At 39.8% G+C, this 22,346-nt stretch overlaps 1 protein-coding gene across 2 annotated transcripts in view; it reads left to right on the forward strand.

The window, feature by feature from the left end:
- Positions 1-4,754, forward strand: part of MSRB3 (methionine sulfoxide reductase B3) — a 139,062-nt gene extending 134,308 nt beyond the window's left edge. For both annotated transcript variants that reach the window (XM_006147273.2, XM_027771355.1), the window contains exon 6: positions 4,517-4,754. In XM_006147273.2, the coding sequence (XP_006147335.1) occupies positions 4,517-4,687 (171 nt within the window). In that variant the 3' untranslated portion in view covers positions 4,688-4,754. The remainder of the gene's footprint in view (positions 1-4,516) is intronic.
- The last annotated feature ends 17,592 nt before the right edge of the window (positions 4,755-22,346 follow it).

Below are 22,346 nucleotides of genomic sequence, written 5' to 3' on the forward strand. Positions count from 1 at the left end.
TCTTTTCCAAAGGGGATCTGTAGGTTCCTTTGCCCGCTCTGGTGGCTCATCTTCCCCCCCCCTCCCCCCCCCCAGCTGCAGCCATTTCCTAGCGATCTCCAGTTTTATATATATATATATATATATTCTCCTTAATTTTTAATTTATGTTTTCAGCTAGTGATAACATACATTACTTCTATTCCTTTCACTGACTACTGTAAATAATTGTTGGACAGCCTCTCCCTAATCCTCCACCCCTAGCCTGTTAAATAGTTCTTTGTCAAGAGTTTAAATTCAGTGCAAAGAGGTAAGGTTTGCTTGGTTTAAGATGTAGTTTAGTGAAGTAAGTTCCTCCTGGAAATACGTGGGGAATTCCGCTTTCTTCAGATTTGAATTCTACATCTGGAGTAAATGGGAGACCAATAAATCACTTAACTTTTTGTAATAATCTTTAAAGGTAGCCATTGGGTCTCTGAGCTTACCCAGGTTGCAGTCTGTTTATGATTGCTGCTGTTACTGCCTGGGTCTATACTTGAGTCCTTTAAGTTTATTTTAGGCCGCTATTAATTTATTCTAAGTCAGCCAAATCAACAAGAAGGTAAATACCTACCAACACAGAGTCTTTTTCAAAAGTTAAGTAGTTTTTGGTAAAACCCCGAACCTTATTAATCTTTTGCAGATGACAACTCCTATATTGCTGATGATTAAAGATACCCATGTGTTACAATAGGGTTTCAGACTCACAGCCCATCTCTCTTTTTCTTGATCTTTCAGTAAAATCATAATGCTAAACTGGTGACTTCACAATCATTTCCTTGGCAAAAGATTAATATCACAAGCTCAGAGAAAAAGAGCCCTACTTCCCACAAGTGTCTTCAATAACAGTGGGAGAAAACAGAATACTACTGGCAAAGTAAATTGCTTTTCTTCTTGAAACTGTTTTCTTTTTCCCATCGTGCCCCATGTGCCCAAGTGTAAAAGCCCTGCTTTGAAAGTGCTTCATGTTGTAGATCAAACACTTATGAGAAAATGACAATAATAAAGCCCAAACATCCTAGGAACAGCCAGGAGAAAACCCTTTAGGACAGTAGGAAATACATCAGTGGAGAAATATGTAACTGGGTTGAATACACTGTTTGTGCTCCCTGTGCACACAGCTGAGAATTGCAGTCAGATTTTAAGGAATTATGTTAGATTTGATGCTCAATCACTTTTTAAAGCAAGGATGGGGGGCCTGAGGGTGGTGTGGGGTAGGAGGGTGGCTGAGATCCTTTCCTTTAGTTTTCTGCAGGCTGTTTAGTTGCCAGCTTTTCTGAATCGAAGGCTTAGGTGATAAAGGATTCCTGGGAGAATTTAAAGTTGTATGTTTAACAATTTTCTCTCACTTCCTCAGAATGAGGAGTAGAAATAGTCAAGTTTGTATTCCTTGTAAAGAAATCACCATTGGAAACTACTCTCAAAATGCCCACTATCCTGAAATAAATCATTAGCAGCAGCTTTCAGAGATTTCTTCACCGGGCACCCAGTTTGTTTCAGTTATAACCAGGTGTGCTGGGAGAGCCCGACACATTGGCAGTTGGCTGGGCCAGGGAGGCAGAGCTTGCAGGCGGCTAAAGAAACAATGCATCACTGACAACTTCCATTCATCATCCCAGACTCCGGCCAGGACTAGAGGCTGAAAAGAATGGGCTCCATGTGGTTCCCCTAAGGGAGGAGCCCTCAGGTCTTGTGCATTTTGAAAAGAAATAGGTAATAGTCTTCTGTGGGAGTCTAGGCACACCTAGGAGGAAGCATGAATGTCCTGGGGTGCCTAATCTCCTCAGACAGATGGCCTTGCAGCTTTGCAGGCAGTGGTGTGGACATGGGTTAGTGGCACAGATAGAAATGGACACGTTCCCATGTTTTGAAATTTTGCTCCCCCACAACTCCCAGAAGTCTAAGCCTGGTGTGACTCGCACTTTGTGAAACCATAAATGAAGCCATCACCATTATTTTTAAGGGACTCACACCTTTTCTGAGTATTACACTACTCTCTTCCCTAACCCATACATTTGTCTGCAAATAATTTTGCTCACTTTTTTGTAACTATGATTTCTTTTTTCTTACCTTTCTCTCTTTTTTAAAAAATCTCATTTAGGGACACATCTAAAATTGGTATTTTTCTTTCTGTTAAACCAGAAGACTGGTTCCAGATTAGGAGATGAAATGCCATTTCAGTTGTGCAGATTAAATTACCATCATGTGGACTTTTAGAAAATGATCTGGGAAATAAATAAAGATCATATAACCTACTTCTATTGCTTTAAGTATACCCTTACTGTGCTTTATTTTTGGACTAATTTAAATGTAATGGTTTTCTAAATGTGCTCGAGATGATTGCTAAAGTCAATATTATTAATTTTGCTAAGATAGTTGTATTCAGTCAATAAATGCATGCACACGCATGAACCCTATCAAAGGTTTTTATGTGAAAACTCCTCTCAGATACCAGTGATCAAAGTGACAGAGCCTCCTGTGAGACCCATAATTCTGTGCACGCTGGTCACCGAGAGTGCTAGTCCTTCTTGGCCTGCGCCCTGGCTGTTCTGGCAGGCAGAAATGGGTGTTTTCCTGCACCCACTGGAGAAGCATGTGCATTTTTACTGGTGCATCTTAGCTGCTGATGTCTGAAAATTTGGCCTCAATTGTTTATAGGAAAGAAAAGCAATCTGAGCTGTCAGACTTGATATTACCTAAACCTGCATAGAGTATGGTAAAATAATGCAGGATTTGCTTTTTAGGCCTGTTTCATATTTTCCAGGCGATAGATCAGATCAGTTCAGGGTTCATTTTTAGTTCTTTAATAAGCTGACACAGTATGCTGGCAGTAAAATAAGAATGCACTTTTAACATGGACGTGCCATATTCTCAAAGTTGCTATTTGTGCTATTTATTAATAACCAGGGAACCCTTGAGAATTGAGTTGAGCACTTTTGATGAGGAAACAGCTTTTCATTATTTCCATGGTAATGAACAACTCCCTCATTTCTGTCTCATTGCCAGTTGGTATCTTAGCCTCTATCCCTTGTCAATTCAAGTCCTTCTCTGGGACTTCTGTTTTATACACTGAACAAGCACAGGAAGAAAAATGAATAAATCATCTATATGCCTTTTTTCTTATGTTCTTATCTAAATCTTGATTCTTCTCTCTTCAATATGCTCTCCACCAGATAACCACTTCTTTGGGTTCTTATTCAAAAGTCACTCTGGGAAGTCCTCTTCTGACCATCTAAAATGTCAACCCCTGTCCTTGACACTTTATATCACCTTTTATCTCCTCTCCCCTCTTTAACACTGATTTCTACCTACCATGTTTTATAGTTCACTTACTTTCTTGTTATGGTCTCTCTCTCCCACTGGACTCTAAGCGCAGTGAGGTCAGAGACCATTGCCCGTATGTCCAGACTCTAGGGCAGTGTCTGGTGTGTAGCAGGCACTCCATAAATAATTGTTCAACGAATGAATGGAAGTCATTTACCCCAGGTCTTGGTTTTCTTGCTGCGTGATGAGTCATGTATTTTCAGTCTGATTGAATGTGGTGCACCAGTGTCTCCATTTCCTGCACACCGGGCAGTCCTTGCTGAGAAGGGTGGGAGACGTGTAGGAGAGACATACACCCTCACCTGGAGCCATACCCAACATTGAAGCAGTTAGTGCAGGGCTTTTTTCAGTGAGCCAGGCTTCTTGGCGAAACTCTCTCTGGGCCAGATTTCTTTAAGCACCACCATAACCAGCCATTTCTCCTGCCTCCGTTGGGATGCTAGGATTCTTCTCCTTCCCTACCATCTTATTTGGTGGCATTGATCTTTAGCTAAACTGTTTATTCTCTCTCAACATATTATTGTTCATTTGGGTAAAGAAGCCAGAATGACATTCCATTTCTTGGAAACCAGGAAAAACCATTGTGTGGGCTAGAGACATTCCATTTGCTACACTTGGTCCTGGTGGCTGTGACATAAATCTCTTGAGCCTTGCCATTGCCTTGCTGGGTTCCAGGAATATCCAGTGCTTGTCTGATGTAAAGTTTTACTGCCCATGAAAGCAAACATCACCTCCGTCATGGCCAGTTAAACAGTATCTTTTACGGTGGACTTCTGCATATCTGAAACCCATCCATCCAAAGCCAAAAGTAATGCCAGTGGGAGAGATTTTATTCTGCCATGTTTCTTACAAGGGGAGATCAGGGGTCAACTCAATTCATAAAATTACTGCAGTCATTTTTCAGCTGGCCGAGAGACTTCACAGATCAAAAAAAAATACAGTGGCTCCTAAATGATTTCTGATATGCACAATTCTAGTGTTTTTTATTCTCAGCATGTGGTGCGAAGCCTGCCAGAAACCATCTCTGCAGCTATGGACAGGCAGATTAGAAATCATCCACGATGGTTTCCATCATTTCTCTACAGGCTGGCCATCCATTTAAACTGCTTAATGTGCATTTTCTCAAAGCCTGCTTTGTACACGTGCTCCCCTTACATTCTGTTCTTCTCTTTCAGTGTGGTGCTCACCTTGGGCACATTTTTGATGACGGACCTCGTCCAACCGGCAAAAGATACTGCATCAATTCAGCTTCCCTGTCGTTCACACCTGCAGATAGCAGTGGCGGAGCAGCCGAAGGCAGCAGTGGGGTTGGTAGCCCCGCCCAGGCAGACAAAGCAGAGCTGTAGAGTAGCGGAGAGTGATGGAAACAAAGTGTACTTAATGCACAGCTTATTAAAAAAACTAAAAATCGTCTATCTTCATAGATATATATATATTTTTTTTTCAACAACTCTAATGGCAATTTTGTGCTATTGGTATTTTTTTCTTCTTTTGCTTAAACAGAGGCCTGGCCTTCCATTTATTTTGCTGTTGACTAGATCCAGAACTGTTTATAGCATTAGCAAACGGAGATAGTTTTGAGAATCTTCTTCACAAGCCACTTCTGTACCTTTTGGCATTATTTTCCTTGTGCACACAGCTTCTTTTCAGACCGCCTCTCCTTGATTACAGGGCTCAGAGCGTTTGGTCTTCAAACATGAAAATAGGGATCTCCTATGCAATATAGAGACCAGAGCTCGGAAGCGCAGGGTGTCCAGACCTGCGAGACACATGGCCTTAAGGCATTTGCACAGATTAGCCTGAGATAAGCATGGAGTGATGTCTTGCGAGACTTCTCAGCTTTGTGGAAAGTTTGAGCTAGGGTCGTTTTTTTCTCACTAAAAGGGTGTGAAGGTTTAAAGTCTTTCCTTATGTTAAATTGTTGCCAGATCTAGGGGGGTGCACTGAGTCTTGTGGCAGAGAAGTAAACATTACCTCACGGTGAAGCCTTTATTTTATTTTATTTTCCATTGGAAACATGGGAATGTAAGACAACTACCCAAGGTTGAGCCCCATTTTATCCAAAATTCACAAAGAGGAACACCTGCCCGTTGCCTTTTTATAAGTCCTTCTCTCCACACCTAATACCAGCTGCAGCTGGAAGGAGATTTCGGTAAATTCCACTGTGTGAAATAAAATATTGGGGACAACACACTTCATCAAGGCAGAAGAAATGAAAGCGTGGAGAAGACCAAGGGCGGAGGCTTGAGGACTAGAAATCCCGTTGGGCAGAACAGCTGGCGGGATCCTACAAGTGACGCAGAGAATGCGAAGACGGGCACTTCTGTGCGGAGCTTCTTGTGACTTGGGGACGGAAACAGAAACGCTAGGAGCTCGAGTTCCACACTGGTTGCTAAGCCGTTGTGTGATGGGGACAAGCCATTTAACCGCTTGGTGCCTATACCTTCATGTTATAAACTGAGACTCACAATATTTGTAAAATGTATAGACAATCTCAGGGCAAAATTACTCTATTGCTACACAGTTAAGATCAGTGTTGTAAAATTAAACTGATCTGGTTCTGATCGCCTCAGAGGCCGAACCCCAGGCATTTGAAATGGAAAGAAGCAGAGAGGAGGTTGACTTAGCTGATTGGTATGGAAACAGTTGGGCCGTAAGCCAGAACGTTTTCTTTGTAGCAATATGGCTGATTTTACTTTGAGAAGCTCTGCCCAGTTGCTTGATAGCATTTAGTCTGGTGGAATGGACGGCATTATGCACAGTAAGGATTTCGCAGGAATGAGCGATGGGGGTATAAGCTGATTTTGCGGAGTTGGGTGTGAAGGTAAGGTGTGTGACTGATATATATCGTGTTTGTAACTTTGAATACTAATCCTCAAATGTAGTTTTAACAGATATTATTTTTGTATATCTTTGAAAGCTTATGAAACCTGCAATCTTTTCTTGTAAGCACCAAGACAAAGAAGAAGTCTGACGTTTTTAAAGGAACAATGAGAAAATAAAATGAAAAGTTTTGACATATCAGAATGTCCACATTCTTTCATGTTGGCCCTGACACCCTGGTGGCCCGTCATTGTCATGTTCACTGTGACTTTGCAGTTCCAGCCGAGTCTCATTCTGCTCTGGATGCTCCAGGTTGAGGACGTCATCGAAGCTTGCTGATGCTCTTCAGCTCTGACATGCTTCATCTAGCCTGCTGAGCTCACACTGCCGTTCACAGGCTTGACGGCCCTCTAGAAATGAGGTGCAGAATCTAAGGCCTCACTTAGCCGGAAGCATCCAGACCATTCTAGAAGTCTTTTCTGACCTTACAGAAATGCCCCAACATTTCCCTGCACGTTGATGATCCCGTGTGTGGGTAGCTAAAGAAATGGGTCTTTCAGGACATGGTCGGAGCCTGCATCCTTCCTTCGGAGGTGCATATGGCACGTGGCAACCACGCCAGCTATGTGTCGTGGTCTTCTTGGAGTCTCTTGGAGATGAGTCACAGTGCTGGAGTAGACTAGGAGATAAATGAGGGGTTCTTCCCTCTCTCTAGAGACTCTAGATTGTCACCATTTCTTCACTTTTATTGTAGGATTTAACATTTCCCTGAAAAAAAAAAAACTTTTCTAATTCTTAGTCTTTGTTTCAAGGAAAGATAATTTTTCTTCTACCACATTTTCCAGCATCTACTTTAAGAAAAATGCAGTATCTCTAGATTAAAAAAAAAAAAAAAAAGTGGGTGTATGCATGTGGTTTAGTTCCGTATTGCTTTTGGGTTTAAGTGGTATCAAATTTCAGTATATTTCTGTCTTATGTTAAAGAAATATATTACTAAGACGTCAGTGGGCAATAATGTCAGCTGTCGAGCACCAGATTTATTTTTGCAGGATATGGAGTGCAATGAAGTGAGTCAATATGGCAAGGTGTATGTGATCTGTGGGAGTTATGCCATTTAACATAGGAAATGCACAGGGCTTTCCCTCTTTGCACTCCAGGTCTTACTGTATGTTAGAGGATGCAGGTTCTGCATCCTCCAGTGTGCAGAAAGCATATCTGACAAACAGAACAGATTCCAAAAAAGCAGGAGTATCTATTACCTTAGAGAACATTTCTATGTATTTAAATGTTGCACTTCTTAAATGCAATGCAAATGATGTAGCAATTTGAAAACCTCTCCATGTTAATTGTGTTTAAAATGTCTCGCTTTCATTTGAAAAATGATGAAGGGGATTATTGTATGTTCCAAAGGTCAAATATTATTTTTGCCTTAGATAGCTTTGTAATAAATTTGTCTTCAGACAATTCAAAACTTTTGAAAAACTGATACAAAACTTTAATTACTAGCCTTTTCCTATGTTTATTGTATACAGAAATGATGCAATAAAATTTCTTTATAAAAATGTTTTCTTCTCCAACTCCAAGATTCCTCTTTCTTGTTAGTACAGTTACATGGACTGCATCCTGGAGTCTGTAGACTGCCATGCACCTCATCACCCTGTGGATATGTCTGTAGTTTGTGTCGGGGACCCTTTCCCTGATGGAGCTTTTGGAAGTTGGGGCTCTAACAGTAGGCCAAGTCCCCCTCTCTGCACCCCAGGCCTCATGCAAGGTCTCCAGGGATCCCTAAGATTGGAAGAAAGGGAAACATTTGTAGAATGACTCAATCTTCACCTCATCTTAGCACAATCTTCAGCAGCTTCTTTATGTTTTTGTGCTTAAAATATGGACTTTGGGGAGTTCCACTGGGATACCTTTATGGATAAAAATGCAGGAATGATACCACACTGATGCCCATGCTTCTCTGAAAAGAATTGACAAGACATTTATACTGTTGTCCTGGGTTGGTCTTAAGGGAAATATGTGAGTTCCCCACTGCTCATAGATGAGCTGAACTTTAAAAGTTCTCTCTGCAGATGAGTTTTACCACAGTAGTATTTGTTGTTGAAATGTTTGATTTTTTGAAATTGTTTTGTTTTGTTGATTTATTTATTTAGGTGAGGGTGAGTGAGGTGATGAGTACTTTGGCTTTTCAACCAATTCTTTGAGTCATATTCTTGGAATTCTCAAATTCTCAGGTCTGCAATTTCAGGTGGTGTCTCTTAGAACAGTGCTTCTCATAGTGTGGTCCTCAGAAGGAAGCCTCAGCAACACCTGAGAAGTTGCTAGGAAAGCAAATTTTCAGGACCCATCCCAGAAGGACATAATCAGAAATTCTGGGATGGGTCTTAGCAATCTGTGTCCTAGCAAGCCCTGATATGATTGTGGTGCTTGTTCAAATTTGAGAACCACTGCCTTGGAAACATACTGAGAAAATGTCAATCTGTAATACTTTTTAAAGCATTTATGTCTGACCCTCAAAAATGACTTGTTTTGTGATTATGTCTTTGTTGCTTTTTTATAGAATGGGCCCAACAGTCAAAGTTTCATACCTGCCAGCCATGTCTGCCCGTTATTACTCACTGATATCAGCCCGAATGACTAGCTGTCCTCATGCATTAGTATCACCATCGTTTGTGTTTGCATTTCTGTGTTGAGCATGGACTGCCTGTTGGCACTTAGCAGTGCCTTTCTAGAACCAAGGGCCATCTCAGTAATTCCAGGAATTATAGAATAGATCTAACCGTGTTCATGTTCATATGACCTATCTCATCACTTCCGTTGCCTTGTACCTGTGCCTGTCATTGTCATCGTCATGGTCTTGTTTTTTTTTTTTAAAGACATTTTTACGAAGGAGTTATGTATTCAAATCTGAACTCATTTTTGACATGAAACTGCTATTGTTCTCCAGATCTGAACAATGAACTGACTTCTAGAAGATGCTGGCATACAAAAAAAGTTGGATTAAACTTCTGTCCTGGGACAACCATACTAGCACCCCACACTGTCTGCTGAACAGACTGAAATTTCACTATGTCATTGTGGAGTCTAAGAAAGACACCATGAGCCATGGAAGATATTCTGACAAGAACTCTTTGTGTCCATTCACTCTGAGGGGCTAGCCGGTCCCAGGCATGCCTGAGAGGGGTTGTTCTGAAGGCGACTGCAGGCTCTGGACAAGGCAGCTCTGACGGGCCCCACATATCACCTGCCCGGAAAGGCTATCATGCAAGGAAGGAGCTTCTGTGGAACCGTCAAGGGACATGGCCACAGGGATCGGAGATTTGGGAGCCAAATCAGATGGTTGACCCACATGAAATTTCCCCAGTTTTTAGTTGGGAATTTTCCCAGTTGAACCATGCCAGTTTGCTAAATTACTGATGCCATGAAGCCTCATGTGTATCTCAGGGGTTTCAACTTCCAAACCTGCAGGATCTACCCACCACTCCCAGGAAACACGTATTCACCTTTACTATCATCCAGGCTGGACAGGAACCTGAATGATTTTTCAGGAATAAACAGAAGGGCAAGTCAATGAGTAATTATTATTGAAGTACTTAGTTTAGCACTGTCTTGTCAGGCTGAAGGTATAGAAGTATAAATACCTAGAAAGCTAAGTGAGAGAAGCTATGTGTATTTGACAACTCAGGAGGAAGTTGTAAGAATTAAAATGCCAAAACAAAAAAGGAATTAAAATGCAGTTGCCTGAAGCTTTATTCCCCAAACCTTCAATCTCATCAAAGAGGTTTTATTTCTTCACTTTAATGATATAGTAAATAACTTCTATAAATCAGGCATTCAATCCATTATTCTAATATGATGTAGGTAGTAGGTATTCCCATTTTAAAGATGATGGTGCTAAAGCTCAGAACAGTTGCTAAGTAGCTAGTTCATGGTCAAGCGCAAATTGAAATGCAAGTTCATGGAACTTGACAGACTGTGTGCCCTACTCCACACTACACTGGCCCCAGTGCAGGCTCTTTGGAGAGTGTGCAGCTGTGGGTGAGGTTTTACCTGGGGCAAGTGTTTACATCCTTTCTTCTTTATTTCAAGTTAACTGCAATTTGCCCTTCTAACATAAGTTTTACAGTATGACCACTTCATTTCTGATAGGACTAAATTAGCATTGTACACCTTGATTATTTCAAACTTTGGTAACAGTTTCATTTTTTTCCTCAGGGCTAACTTTAATAGCATAATAATTCTAATAACTGTGAGGGGAGGGAGCCATATTCTGGGTTCATATGGGAAAAAGGAAGATTACAGGAGATACTACAGAAGGATGTGACGGGGTCAGCCCGTGGCATGGTGGTTCAGGGGCTGGGTCTAAAAGAGTCAACTGTGTGGTTCAAATCTTATGTCTTGAAGCTTGAGAAACGCATCAGATGTGTGTACATGCACACCCCAAATCCCCAAAGGAGGGAGAAATGGTGAAGAGATTGCGGCATGACAATTCCCCATGGGGTGTGTTCTCACTTTCTTCCTGTTTCTCTGTCTCTCTCTGCCTAGTGCATGTGCCCTCTGGCAGATTAGAAGAAAAACCAGACGTATTTGACCAAAATATTAAATAGCTGATGCAGTTCATCTTTTCTCATCTAGAAAGATACCGAGCCTAGGTGATGGGTGTGAAGGTAGAAGGTCCTTCCAGATGTCACTAAGTCGGGGAGTGAAGGAGGGAGATAGATTCCTGAGGGCTCTGTCTACACCCAGAGCGTGTCTGTGGGGCATGTGACAGACCTTCCCAGGAACTGATGAAATAAAGAACTTTGCTTCTGTTTGATTACAATTCATGACAGATTGATAGCTGCAAAGGCATTCGATCTTGGGGTTTTGCCTCCCCCTTCTCTTTAACGCTACAGTTTGTAAGCTAGGCAGGCATCTGGTGTTTGTTAGATGGCTGTGTTGCATCATCCTTGTGATTGCTGGGGAACATCTCCTAGCATTCGAGCGATTGGAGAGAAGACTACGGGCCACAAAATGGCTTCATCCGGTTTACATCTTCATTACTGTGCTTCTCACATACCTGCTTACATCTGGAAAAAATCTCCAGGTAAGCCTCTTGGGCTCTTTCTCTAAAGAGTAACTGTAATTATTAGGGCCATACCCAAATTCAGCTAGAATAGGTATGTGGCTGAACTTCAGCCAAAACCCAGTGCCTGTCTAAAAGAGATTTTTTTCTTTTTGAACATCCAATTACATAGGAGGGGCCTTTTCCTCACACATGGCCAGTGGGGTTCCTGATTCTCTATGACCAAGGCTTCTATTTATGCCCCAGGGAAAAGGCAAAGATACTTTAAAGAAACTTAGAGTGTTCCTGGAATCACCACCATTTTTCCCCAATACCAAACCCTAGAGTTCTAGTATAGATTGCAGATTATGTCAAAACTTTGTAAAAGCTGTCTTTTTTTATACATACATTCAATCACTGTATATTATTACAGTTTGCAAAATGAATTTTTCCAGCACAAATACAATATGTATTAGCCCAGTTAAAAATATTACATACACGTTATCATCAACAGATAATTTTCTATTTTTGTGTCCCTTAAATATTTTACTTCTTTCTTTTTCCCCTTTATTCCCTTCCCCTCCCCCATGTCCCGCCCTCATCCCACATTGTCCCTGGTACCCACAGTTGTTCTCCATGCTTTCGTATCTTCCAATCTTTCAGTGACTGCCAGCGTGCAGGCATTCATATATATTGAGCGGGGACATCCAATGCCTCTCTTTTCTAGTCTGTCATGCTTTGCTTAGCACTAAATCTTTCATATTCACCCACTTTCTATCAAATGCCAGGGTCATTTTGTTGTTGTTTTCAGCTCAGTAGTCCTCCATAGTGTGTATCTGCCACACTTTTTTTCAATCCATTCATCTGTTCATGGACATTTGGGTTTGTTTCATGTCTTAGCAATTGTGAATAGTGCCACAATAAAAATGGATGTGCAAGTATTTTTCCTACTGAGTGTATTCCTATCCTTTGGGTAGATACCCAGGAGTGGAATTATTGGATCAAATGGTAGTTTTATTTGTAGGTCTTTGAGGAACCTCCATATTGTTCTCCACCGAGGCTGTACTAATTTACACTCCCCCCAACAGTGTAGGAGCGTTCCCTTTTCACCACAGCCTCACCAGCACTTACCATTCTTTATTTCTTTAATCTTAGTCATTCTGACTAGGATTAGATGGTATCTCATTGTGGTTATGATTTGCATTTCTTTACGACAAGTGATGTTGAACATTTTTTCATAAGATTTTTAGCTGTTTGTGTGTTTTCCTTAGAGAGTTGTCTGTTCAGCTCATTTGTCTATCTTTTAATTGGGTTTATAACTTTTTTTCAGTAAGCCACTTAAGTTCCCTATCTGTTCTTCCCAACTAGGTACTGTTGCAAACCTTATCTTACTAACACCATCAAATCAAAACCAATGAACGAAAAGCCCTGCAAACAAAACCAACTACCATTTCTCTTTTTTGCATGTCTCTCTAGGGTTCATACATTCAACACACATTTACTGAGTGCTCATTAGGGCTCCAGATATTGTTAGGCATAGGACACCCCACACTGAGTAAAACAGAGAAAGGCAAGCAATTAGCTGGAAAAACAGACATGTGGCTTTTTTCATAGTTTTTTCCTTCTTTCCTCTTCTTCTTTCTTTTTCTTTTAACTTCATTCCTTATCGGCTTAGTCCACAAACTGAGTGTCTAGGCAGGTCTAAGTGAACAGTATCCAAACATCTGATTACTGTTAGGGTCAGTATATTTCTCAATTCCCACTGAATCTGACACACTAAGAGTGAAAGATAGAACAGAAGAGAGATTGCCGATCACCTCTTCCAGCACACCTCTGAAAGCTCAGATTAAATTTCAAGAATTAGAAAGAAATGCACAACACATCTGATGAGCAGAAACCACTGCAGGGGCACAAGAAATATGAGAAAGCAAGAAAACACCTTCCCTCCAAGGGAAAAGAATAACTCCTCTTCACCCACAGGCAGTACAATGGAACTCATGGAAATGTTATTTAAAGAATTCAAAATGTTCATAGTGATGAAGCTAACAGAGATGCAAAAGAAGAGAGCCAATAAACTCCAGAAGATACAGGAGAAAAGAGCTGACAATTTCCAGGAGGAGAAGAAGTTCTTGCACAATCTGAAAGAGGAAATACCATAAAAAAGAATCAAACAGAGCTGTTAGAGATGAAGGCTGTAATGCAGGAAATCAAAACCTCCCTTGAAAGTATTCAAAGTAGACTAGATCATACAGAGGATCGAATCTCAGGTGAAGAAGATAGAATCATTGGCCTAGAAAATTCCACCACAAAGACTGAGAAAATAGCTCCCTAAATTAAGAATAATATATGAGAAATAGTAGATACCATTAAACATCCAAACATCTGGATAATTAGCATTCCAGAAGGTGAAGAGGCTAATAAGGGCATTAATAATCTATTCCATGAAATCCTGGAAGAAAACTTTCCAAACCTCAAGAGGCATTCAAAGATCCAGACCCAAGAAATACAAAGGACCCCAAATAAAATCAACCCAAGAAGATCTTCTTTGAGACACATTATAGCCAGGTTGATCAAAAACACAGACAAAGACAAGATACTAAGATTGGCAAGAGAGAAACACCAGGTTACCTACAAAGGATATCCCATCAGGCTAACAGCAGACCTCTCATCAGACACAATGCGAGCAAGGAAAGAATGGGAAAATATATTAAAAGTGTTAAGGGAGAAACAATTTCAACCAAGAATTCTGTACCCAGCAAGATTATCCTTCATATGGGAAGAAAAGACAAGGACATTCTCAGATAAAATCTGAAAAAATTTACCAAAACCAGACCAGCTCTCCAAGAAGTTTAGAAGGGAGTGCTATACCAGGAAAACTAACTACAGACACACAGAATTAAAAGATCAAAAACAACCAAGAAAATGACCAACTTAATGTTAGGGACAAGTCTGGAGTTGAATGTTATGTTCCACAATTTAAATCGGAAGATCGGACCACACAGAAGATAAAGTACATGAGACTGAACTGGTAAAATAGAATCTTATGACTTTTGACTAAAACATTACTGATTTTCTTCTATGCTTTGTTTTCTAGATTTAAGGACTTTTGTTTTGTCTTGACCTACTGACAGGTTCATGTACCTACTGTTTGAACAGAATACTAACCTGTTTCCTGGCTTTAAGTTTTAAGGAAAGTTCTCTTAGCATCTTTTTAATTTTTATTTATTAAAGCTAGAACTGCTTTTTTTGAAATTAACAAAATATTTTTAAAAATATCTATTTATTGACCACAGTAAATGATATAGCATTAGCTAGGTGCTACTTTATAGTATATTCATTCTACTCAGAGCTTCATGCCTAAAGTCAGACATGTGTTCACAGATGTGTATATACCAGCTGAACTTGCTATTGAAAATAGTTAGATTAATTAAGATATTTTGTGAATCAATACAACATGGGGGGGAAAAGGAATGGAAAGCAACTGTAGACACTGGAGACAGTATGGAAGGAGGGTGGGAAATGACAGGGGTTGGGAAATAGGGGAAAAATATCTATCTATCTATCTATCTATCTATCTATCTATCTATCTATCTATCTATCTATGAAACAAGAAATGGAAAATTATTTTTCAATGATAACATGTAAGATTAAGCCACTATGCAGTGATTTCTGGATGAGAAATCACATTTTGTATGCTGTGATGGATACTCAGTGAATGAATTTAAAATAAATTAGTTAAAACAAAAACAAAAACACAAAAAGCCATTACAGCCCTTGGTCTGGACACCAACTTTCACACCTACATGTTCAGGTTTATCTTTAAGAAGTTGTTTTAGCTTGTTTACTGCTGAAGGTGTTAGTGTGAGGGTGGTCCGGGTGGTTTGCAGCTTCCTCTTGCTCACAGCCTGGACAGTGGCCCGGACTAACCAAGCCAACTTCTACACCATCCTGGTGTCCTGGAACATCGGGCCAGAGCTCCCATACCTCAGCCTCTCTCCAAGGACATGGCTAGCCCATTGACCTGTTGCTTTATATTTTAAGTGGAGCATTAAGGGAATGTGATATTTTAGTCCTAACTGCCAACACTTTTATCTAAAAACCTTTTGCCACTTTTGTCTTCTGTGAAATTTTTGTCCCTAAGAAAGGATTACTTTTGTTTTTTAAACAGATTGAGTTGGTATAGCATAAACTTCCTTATTAAAATAGAGCTTTGGGACCTCAAATTGGTAAATATTCATGATGTGTGAAAAAACATATACAAACTCTACTATACGATCCCAGTCACATAAAATTGGATGTTGTGTATACAGACAGGACCTAGAAGGACACACCCAGCTGTGAGCTGTTCGTGACTCTGGATGACTTTGTGGTCCCTGCGTCTTGTGTTTTTCACTTTCCTATAATACATATATTAATTTTTAAAAAATAAAAAAAGCTTTACCAAAAAATGTTTTTATGTTTATAATCTAACTCCATGCAAAGTACTGTGAAGTTTTGACTACATTTCTTATCTTTAAAAAATTAATCACACCAATGACACACTGGAGCACTTCTGGCTTCAAACTCCTAGCTAAGGGCTTGTCTTCAAACAAGTAAAACCCGGGATGACTTTCCTGCACAGCACCATTGCCGTACCCTTTTCAAGGAACCATTCTTTGCCCCAGTACTTCAGCCCAAACAGCTACCTCGTTGGTGGTCACACTTGGAGTTTGCCATAAAACATTGTTTATTAAAATCAATTATCCCCACCTTTCCTTGATTGGCTCACAAAAAGAGTAGTTCATTGTTGAAATATATTGAGCAAATATTGTAAGCTAAGACTTGATAGAAACATCTACATTTTAATGCAACCACCAAGTAAACATCTACACTGTATGGTTTTTTTTTTTTTTTTAAACTTACATTGTCACATCATCAGCATGTTTTCTGTTTATTTTTCAACAGCATTTGTTTTCAGTACTTTTCAGATTATGCTAGTTACTTTCATTAGGGCAAGAAACAGAATTGAAGGGGGAGCATCTATGCCACGATGAACTGACGGAGCCATTCTATGTTTGAATCTGTGTCCAACACGTCATCCTTTGGTCTTTCCAGGCTGTGCTTTGGTCTTTCAATGTTGTGAAATATCTCCAACAGTCCTTTTAATGTGACTTTTTTTTTCTCTTGCCAGTGTCACTTTCTCTAAGACATTTTTATCCTTTGTTTACTTATTTATTTTTTGGAGAGGTCTTTGCTATAGGATGTGTGTGCTCGCCAGAAAGACAGAAAGAGATAGAGAGACAGAAAGTGAGAAATCATCCCCCCGGGGGGATGGCCACACCACAATCCCTTCTCCTCCGTTTTCCTCTCGGGATTTTTGGCAAGCACACACAAGCACCAGGCATGAGTTTAAGCCACCAGGTCTGGAACTCGAACCGTGGTCAACTACATGGGAGTCCATCGACATAGCCATTATGCTAACTGCTGGTCCCTTTTTTTTTTTTTTTTTTTTTTTTAATGACAGTGCACACAGAGACAATGAGAGAGGGAGAAGGGCAGGGTCTATCATGGCATGACCACTGACTCTCAGCCTCCAGCCAGCCAGGATCTTGGGCGCTTGTGTCCAGTCTGTTTTGGTTGCCTTGGGACCATGGTAAGCCGTGTGGCTTCCAGGAGTGCATGTGCGTACACTGCCACCTGTATCACTGAGACTGGGTCAGCAGTTTCATCTTTTAATCACCACCCTGTGCTTTGTTTTTGCCATTAAGTTTGCCTTCCCTAAATTCTCTTAGCAGCATATCTAGAGCCTCTCAAATGAAAGGGGGATCTACATCCTCATAGCTGTTTCTTTCCAATCCCTTATACTTTGATCTGTATTGTTTCCAGTGCTACCACGTTTAGTTCTTTGCTACACTTTCATATTTGTTTGTACTTTATGAACTTGCTCGCAGTTACTGTACTAGGTCATTGAAATCTGAGCTGTGTCTAGACATGGTTTATATTATTTACTGAAACAAACCATAATAACTAAAATTTGTGCGAAGTGATGATTGCCTATATTGGCAAAGCTTGTTTTATTTCATTTTTCTTATTTTAGATAAAAATTGTTAGAGTTAGTACTAAAGTTTTTCCTACAACTCCTTAGCTCTTAATATGGATGGATTGAGTTTAACAACAGAGGTGTTAATGCTAACTCCAAGGTATAATTTATATTTTAACAGGGCCCCTAAACAAAAAGTACTACAGGAATTTAGGCCAAACCTATTGAGTCATAGGGTTATACCAACTCTTGAACCTTGGCTTCTCTTCACTCTGATTTTACGTGTAAATGATGGCCCCAGGGCACATAGGATGAGAGGAGGTATCTTAGCTATTGCTCCATCACACATTTCCCTGAATCTTAATTGTGTAAAACAGAGGTCAGCAAGCTATGACCCCATGGCCAAATCCAGTTTATGGCCTATTATCGTGCTTTTTAAAATAAAATTGTAGTTAGACCACAGCCACATGCATTCGTTTACCGTTATCTATGCCCAATTTTGAACCAAAATGGTCCAAGTAAATAGCTACAGCAGAGGCCATATGGCTCACAAACTTAAAATATTTATTATTTGTCCCTTTACAGAAAAACATGCTGACCTCTGGCATAAAATGACAACTATTTATCCTTCCCTTGAGTCTGTAGGCTGTCTGGAAAGGCCTGCTGTCTGGGTCAGGGATCACGTGTCCCTGCTCAGTTGGAGGACTGCCTGGGGACTGGCTGTTCTCACATGGTCTCTGCTGTAATGACATGACTCTCAGGTCCCTCTCAGCAGTTAGTCGGGCATGTTCTCATGATTATCCTAAGGGTTTAAGAGACAAGGCAGAAAGGTGCCCGTGCACCTTCAAACCTCTGCTTGTGTCATTTATTACTGTTCTTTTAGCAGAAGCAGGTTACATGACCATACCTAGAACTAGTAGGAACAGACCACGACAAAAGGTATAGCTATAAAAGACAGGAAAAATTAGAGTTTTTGATGACATCAATCAAATACAGTAGTGAGCACTGAGTCCTGGCCACACTCATCGTCTTAGCAAAGTTCCTTAACATCCCTGAACCTTGATTCTGAGTTAGCCTGTATCTTTTAAATATTTAAAAAGAAAGAGATGCTCATAATTTAAAATGCTGGAGTCAGATAGTGACACTGTGGTACATGTGACACTCTGCAAGGCCATCCCACATGGAAATATTCCCAGTTCAAGTCTGGTGACCTCCCTGAGTAAGCTGGGCACACTTTTGCCCATGATTTAGGACTGGTTGAAGTCGGGGGTGGAGTGGGGCATCCATACCCTATTGAAGGTACTGTCTGTCTCTCTCTCTAAATGCACACATGGACATTCTCATTGGGGAAATTTAATTTATTTAATCTTAAAATCAATGTATTAATTATTGACCTTATCTTTTGATTTACTATTTTAACTGTATTACAGTTCTTTTTTTCTCATCATTTATCCCACATAGTTATATCACAATTTGGGTTTTAGCCACGTTATATGTCTTCTTCTTTTTTTGTCTTCTTCTTTGTTGACAGAGTTTTTCTGTGTCACCGTTGTCCGGCCTCAACTTCCCAGCTGGCACACGGGCAGACACCACCACACCTGACTCTTGTTTAGACATGGTTTCCTGTTTCCTAGGCTAGCCTCAAACTAGTGATTAACCCCTCTGCCTAGACCTCCTGACTTGCTGGGATTATAGCACATGCCATAGGTTGGCCTGGGTCTCAAACCTGGCCCTCCCATGTCATCCTTGCCAGTGGAGCAGAGTCCTTAGCAGAGCATACCACTAAGGTTAGGCAGAGTGTCTTCATTATTACAAGCATGAAAATAATGCATGTCTTATTATATCTTCTGACAGTATTTAGTGCACTCATGCTGCTACAACAAAATATATGAGACTGGGTAGTCTAGAAAGAAAGGAAATGTATTACTCACAGTTCTGGAGACCTTCCTAAAGGCTTCCCCTCTTAATACTGTGGCATTGGAGTGAGTCAGTAGATGTGAAGACCTAGGTCATTACTGTGCACTTGTGTAGTCTTTATAAACACTGTACACTTAGGCTGCACTAAATTTATAAAAATATTCTTCTTGCTATAATAATAAGCTATACTTAACTTACCGTAACTTAGTTTATAAACTTTTAAATTTTTGATTCTTCTGTAATAATACTTAGCTTAAAGCACAAACACATTATACAGCTGAACAAAAAAAATTTTTTTTTAGTGTGGATTGGCTTTAATTTATTTAAATAGTATTATATTGTTGAATATTTAAGTTTTTTTCCTTTTCTTTAAATTTATTTTTTTACATTAATTCACATTTTTTACATTAATTCATCCTGTGTGTCAGTAAGCTTTTTACTATGCTTTACATTTTTCATTTTTTAAAAAGTTAAAAATTAAGACACAAACATACACATTAGTCTAGGTATATTCAGAGTCAAGATCATTCACGTCACTGTGTTCCACCTCTACATCTTGCCCAGCTGAAGGATTCAGGGGCAATCACGCTGTCATCTCGTGTGATAACAATTCCTCCTTCTGGAATACCTCCTGAAGGACCTACATGGGCTTTTGATCAGGAGGTGTCGTTTCATAACTATGTCTATGGTTATTTGCTTGGTTTGTTTCTTTCTCATTGTAGCTTTTCTTGTAAGTAAATAATCCGCCATGAACATTCCTTCCTATTAATGAAAACCTTTTGGTGTTCAGGGAGGGGGTGGTCCATGTTTTTAATCTTTTCAAGGTGCTTGTTGAGATCTGCAAAAGATTCTGCTAAGCCTTTACTGTGAAGTTTCTTGTAAGTCCTTTTTCTTCTCCTGAAGTGTGTGTTTCTCTTGCCTCTTCTTCAGCTATGTGTTTCTATCCAGTTCCAACAACTTTTCTTTAGTTGATTCCTCAAGAATCACCTCTAGGAGCGCCTCAGTGCCATCCTCATTCACACCCGGGTTACAGTTACTTGCCATCTCCATCACAGCCTTGTTTAGTTTTTCAACCTCCTTATCCTTAGTAAATCCTTTGGTGTCACAGACGAAACTCTGGAGTGTCATCTTTTAGATGCCGTGTGTACTCAAAATAACAAGATTAAATCAAGCCCAAAACAAAATGATGAAATCAAATATGTTGTAAATGGGAGATGTAGGAGACTGGTATAAATGACAAATTGTCTTACTATAAACACTTTTTAATAAGTGAAAGTTATGAACCAATAGTGTAGTCAGTTATTATCATGATAAGGCATTTTGTACTATGCATAATTTTATGTGTTATACTTCCATAAACTGGCAACACAGTGGATTTGTTGACACCAACATCACACAGACAAGTGAGAGATGGGTTGTACACTGCAATGTGACAATAGCTGCAATGTCACTGGTGACAGGAATTTTTCAGCTCCATGATAACCTGATGGGACCGCTGTTGTATATGTGGGTCCAACCTTTAACTGAAATGTTGTATGGCACATGATAGTGATGTAATACGTATGTAAATTTTGGAACATTAAGTAAAATGAACATTATAACCCATCACCCAACCTAAAATGAGATCAATAACTGAATTTTATCTATGTGTTCTTGTCCTATTCACCCTTTTCCTATTCAGTATAGTAACTCCAAGTGAATTTGGTCTTTGTCATCATCTTACTTTATTTTAAAAAGTAGTAAGTAGGGGACCAGCAGTTGTTGTAACGGCTATGTCGCTGAACTCCCACGTAGTTGGCTGCAGTTTGAGTCCCTAACCCAGCAGCTTAAACTCAATGCTGTGTGTGTGTGTGTGTGTATGTGTGTGTGTGTGTGTGTGTGTGTGTGCCCAAGATCCTGAAAGGAGAATGGAGGAGAAGGGATTGTGGCATGGCCACCCCCACGGGGGGTGGTGATTTCTCACTTTCTGTCTCTCTGTCTCTCTCTGTCTTTCTGGCGAGTGCATGTGCCTTATAGCAAAAACCTCTCCAAAAATAAAAAAACAGGTAGTAAGTAGTTGTATCATGTATATAAATAGCATATTGCACAGTTTTGCTTAATCTTGTACCTCATAAAAGTGGTACTATGCTATGTGAGTCATCTGTGACTTACTATTTTTCACACAGTATTTTCTATTTCATTCATCTTCTTGTTTGTAACCATATTTCATTGATTTTACTACTACATCCTTTGCTTTGTGTGGTATATCGTAATTTTTTAATTGATTCTGTCAATGGATATTTGGCCTGTTTCCAGTTTTTCATTATGACAAAAATGTAAAACTTTTTACTGTGTTGTAATAGTTTCTTTTATATATCTTGTGATATACATGTTTGCATTAGTTTTCTATCACTGTTATAAGAAATTATCACAAATTCAGTGATTTAAAGCAACAGAAATTTATTATTTGACAGTTGTACAGGTCAGAAGTCCAACACGGGGGTCAATGGGCTAAAAATCAAGATGTCAACAGTATTCTTCTCTGAGACTATAAGGGCGGATCCATTTACTTGGCTTTTCCAGGTCCTAGAAATCTCTCTTTATTCTTTGTACCATCGCCCCTTCATTTCAGAACCAACAACTGAGCATCAGATCCTGCTCACACCGCCATCTTTTTGATTACAGCTACTAAGAAAGGTTCTTAGCTTTTAAGGACCCAGGTGATTACACTGAGCGTATCCAGAAAATCGAGAATAATCTATCTCAAAATCCTTAACCTTAAGCACACCTGCAAGGTTTCTTTTGCTATGGGAAATAGAATATGGCCACTCCCCCACAACAACCTACGTTTAATGACTCTTGGACTTTACCATCAGTTCACCAGTGTGAGAAATCCCCTTTCTCAGTCTATGTGAGTCTCAGGAATCTCCTTTCTCAGCCTTCGTCATGTTCCTGCAGTCAGTTAGTGCTTACTACGTGAAGAGTTCACAATCATACAAGACCTCATATTTATTTATAAATTTGTACTTTATTGTGCATCCATAGTCATATTCAGAATAAATAAAATGATATGCCGATTTATATTGTTATGCGTGAGCCTTATTGCTTGCTGGTACTTTTCTAATGCACACTTTTTACATGGCTAGAATTACATTATGCTAGTATGGTGTCGTGTGACATCTATTGAAAAATACATACCCTATGGTGCCACAACACACCA

Source organism: Tupaia chinensis, unplaced genomic scaffold (assembly GCF_000334495.1).
Source record: "Tupaia chinensis unplaced genomic scaffold, TupChi_1.0 Scaffold000208_1, whole genome shotgun sequence".
NCBI lineage: Eukaryota > Metazoa > Chordata > Mammalia > Scandentia > Tupaiidae > Tupaia > Tupaia belangeri.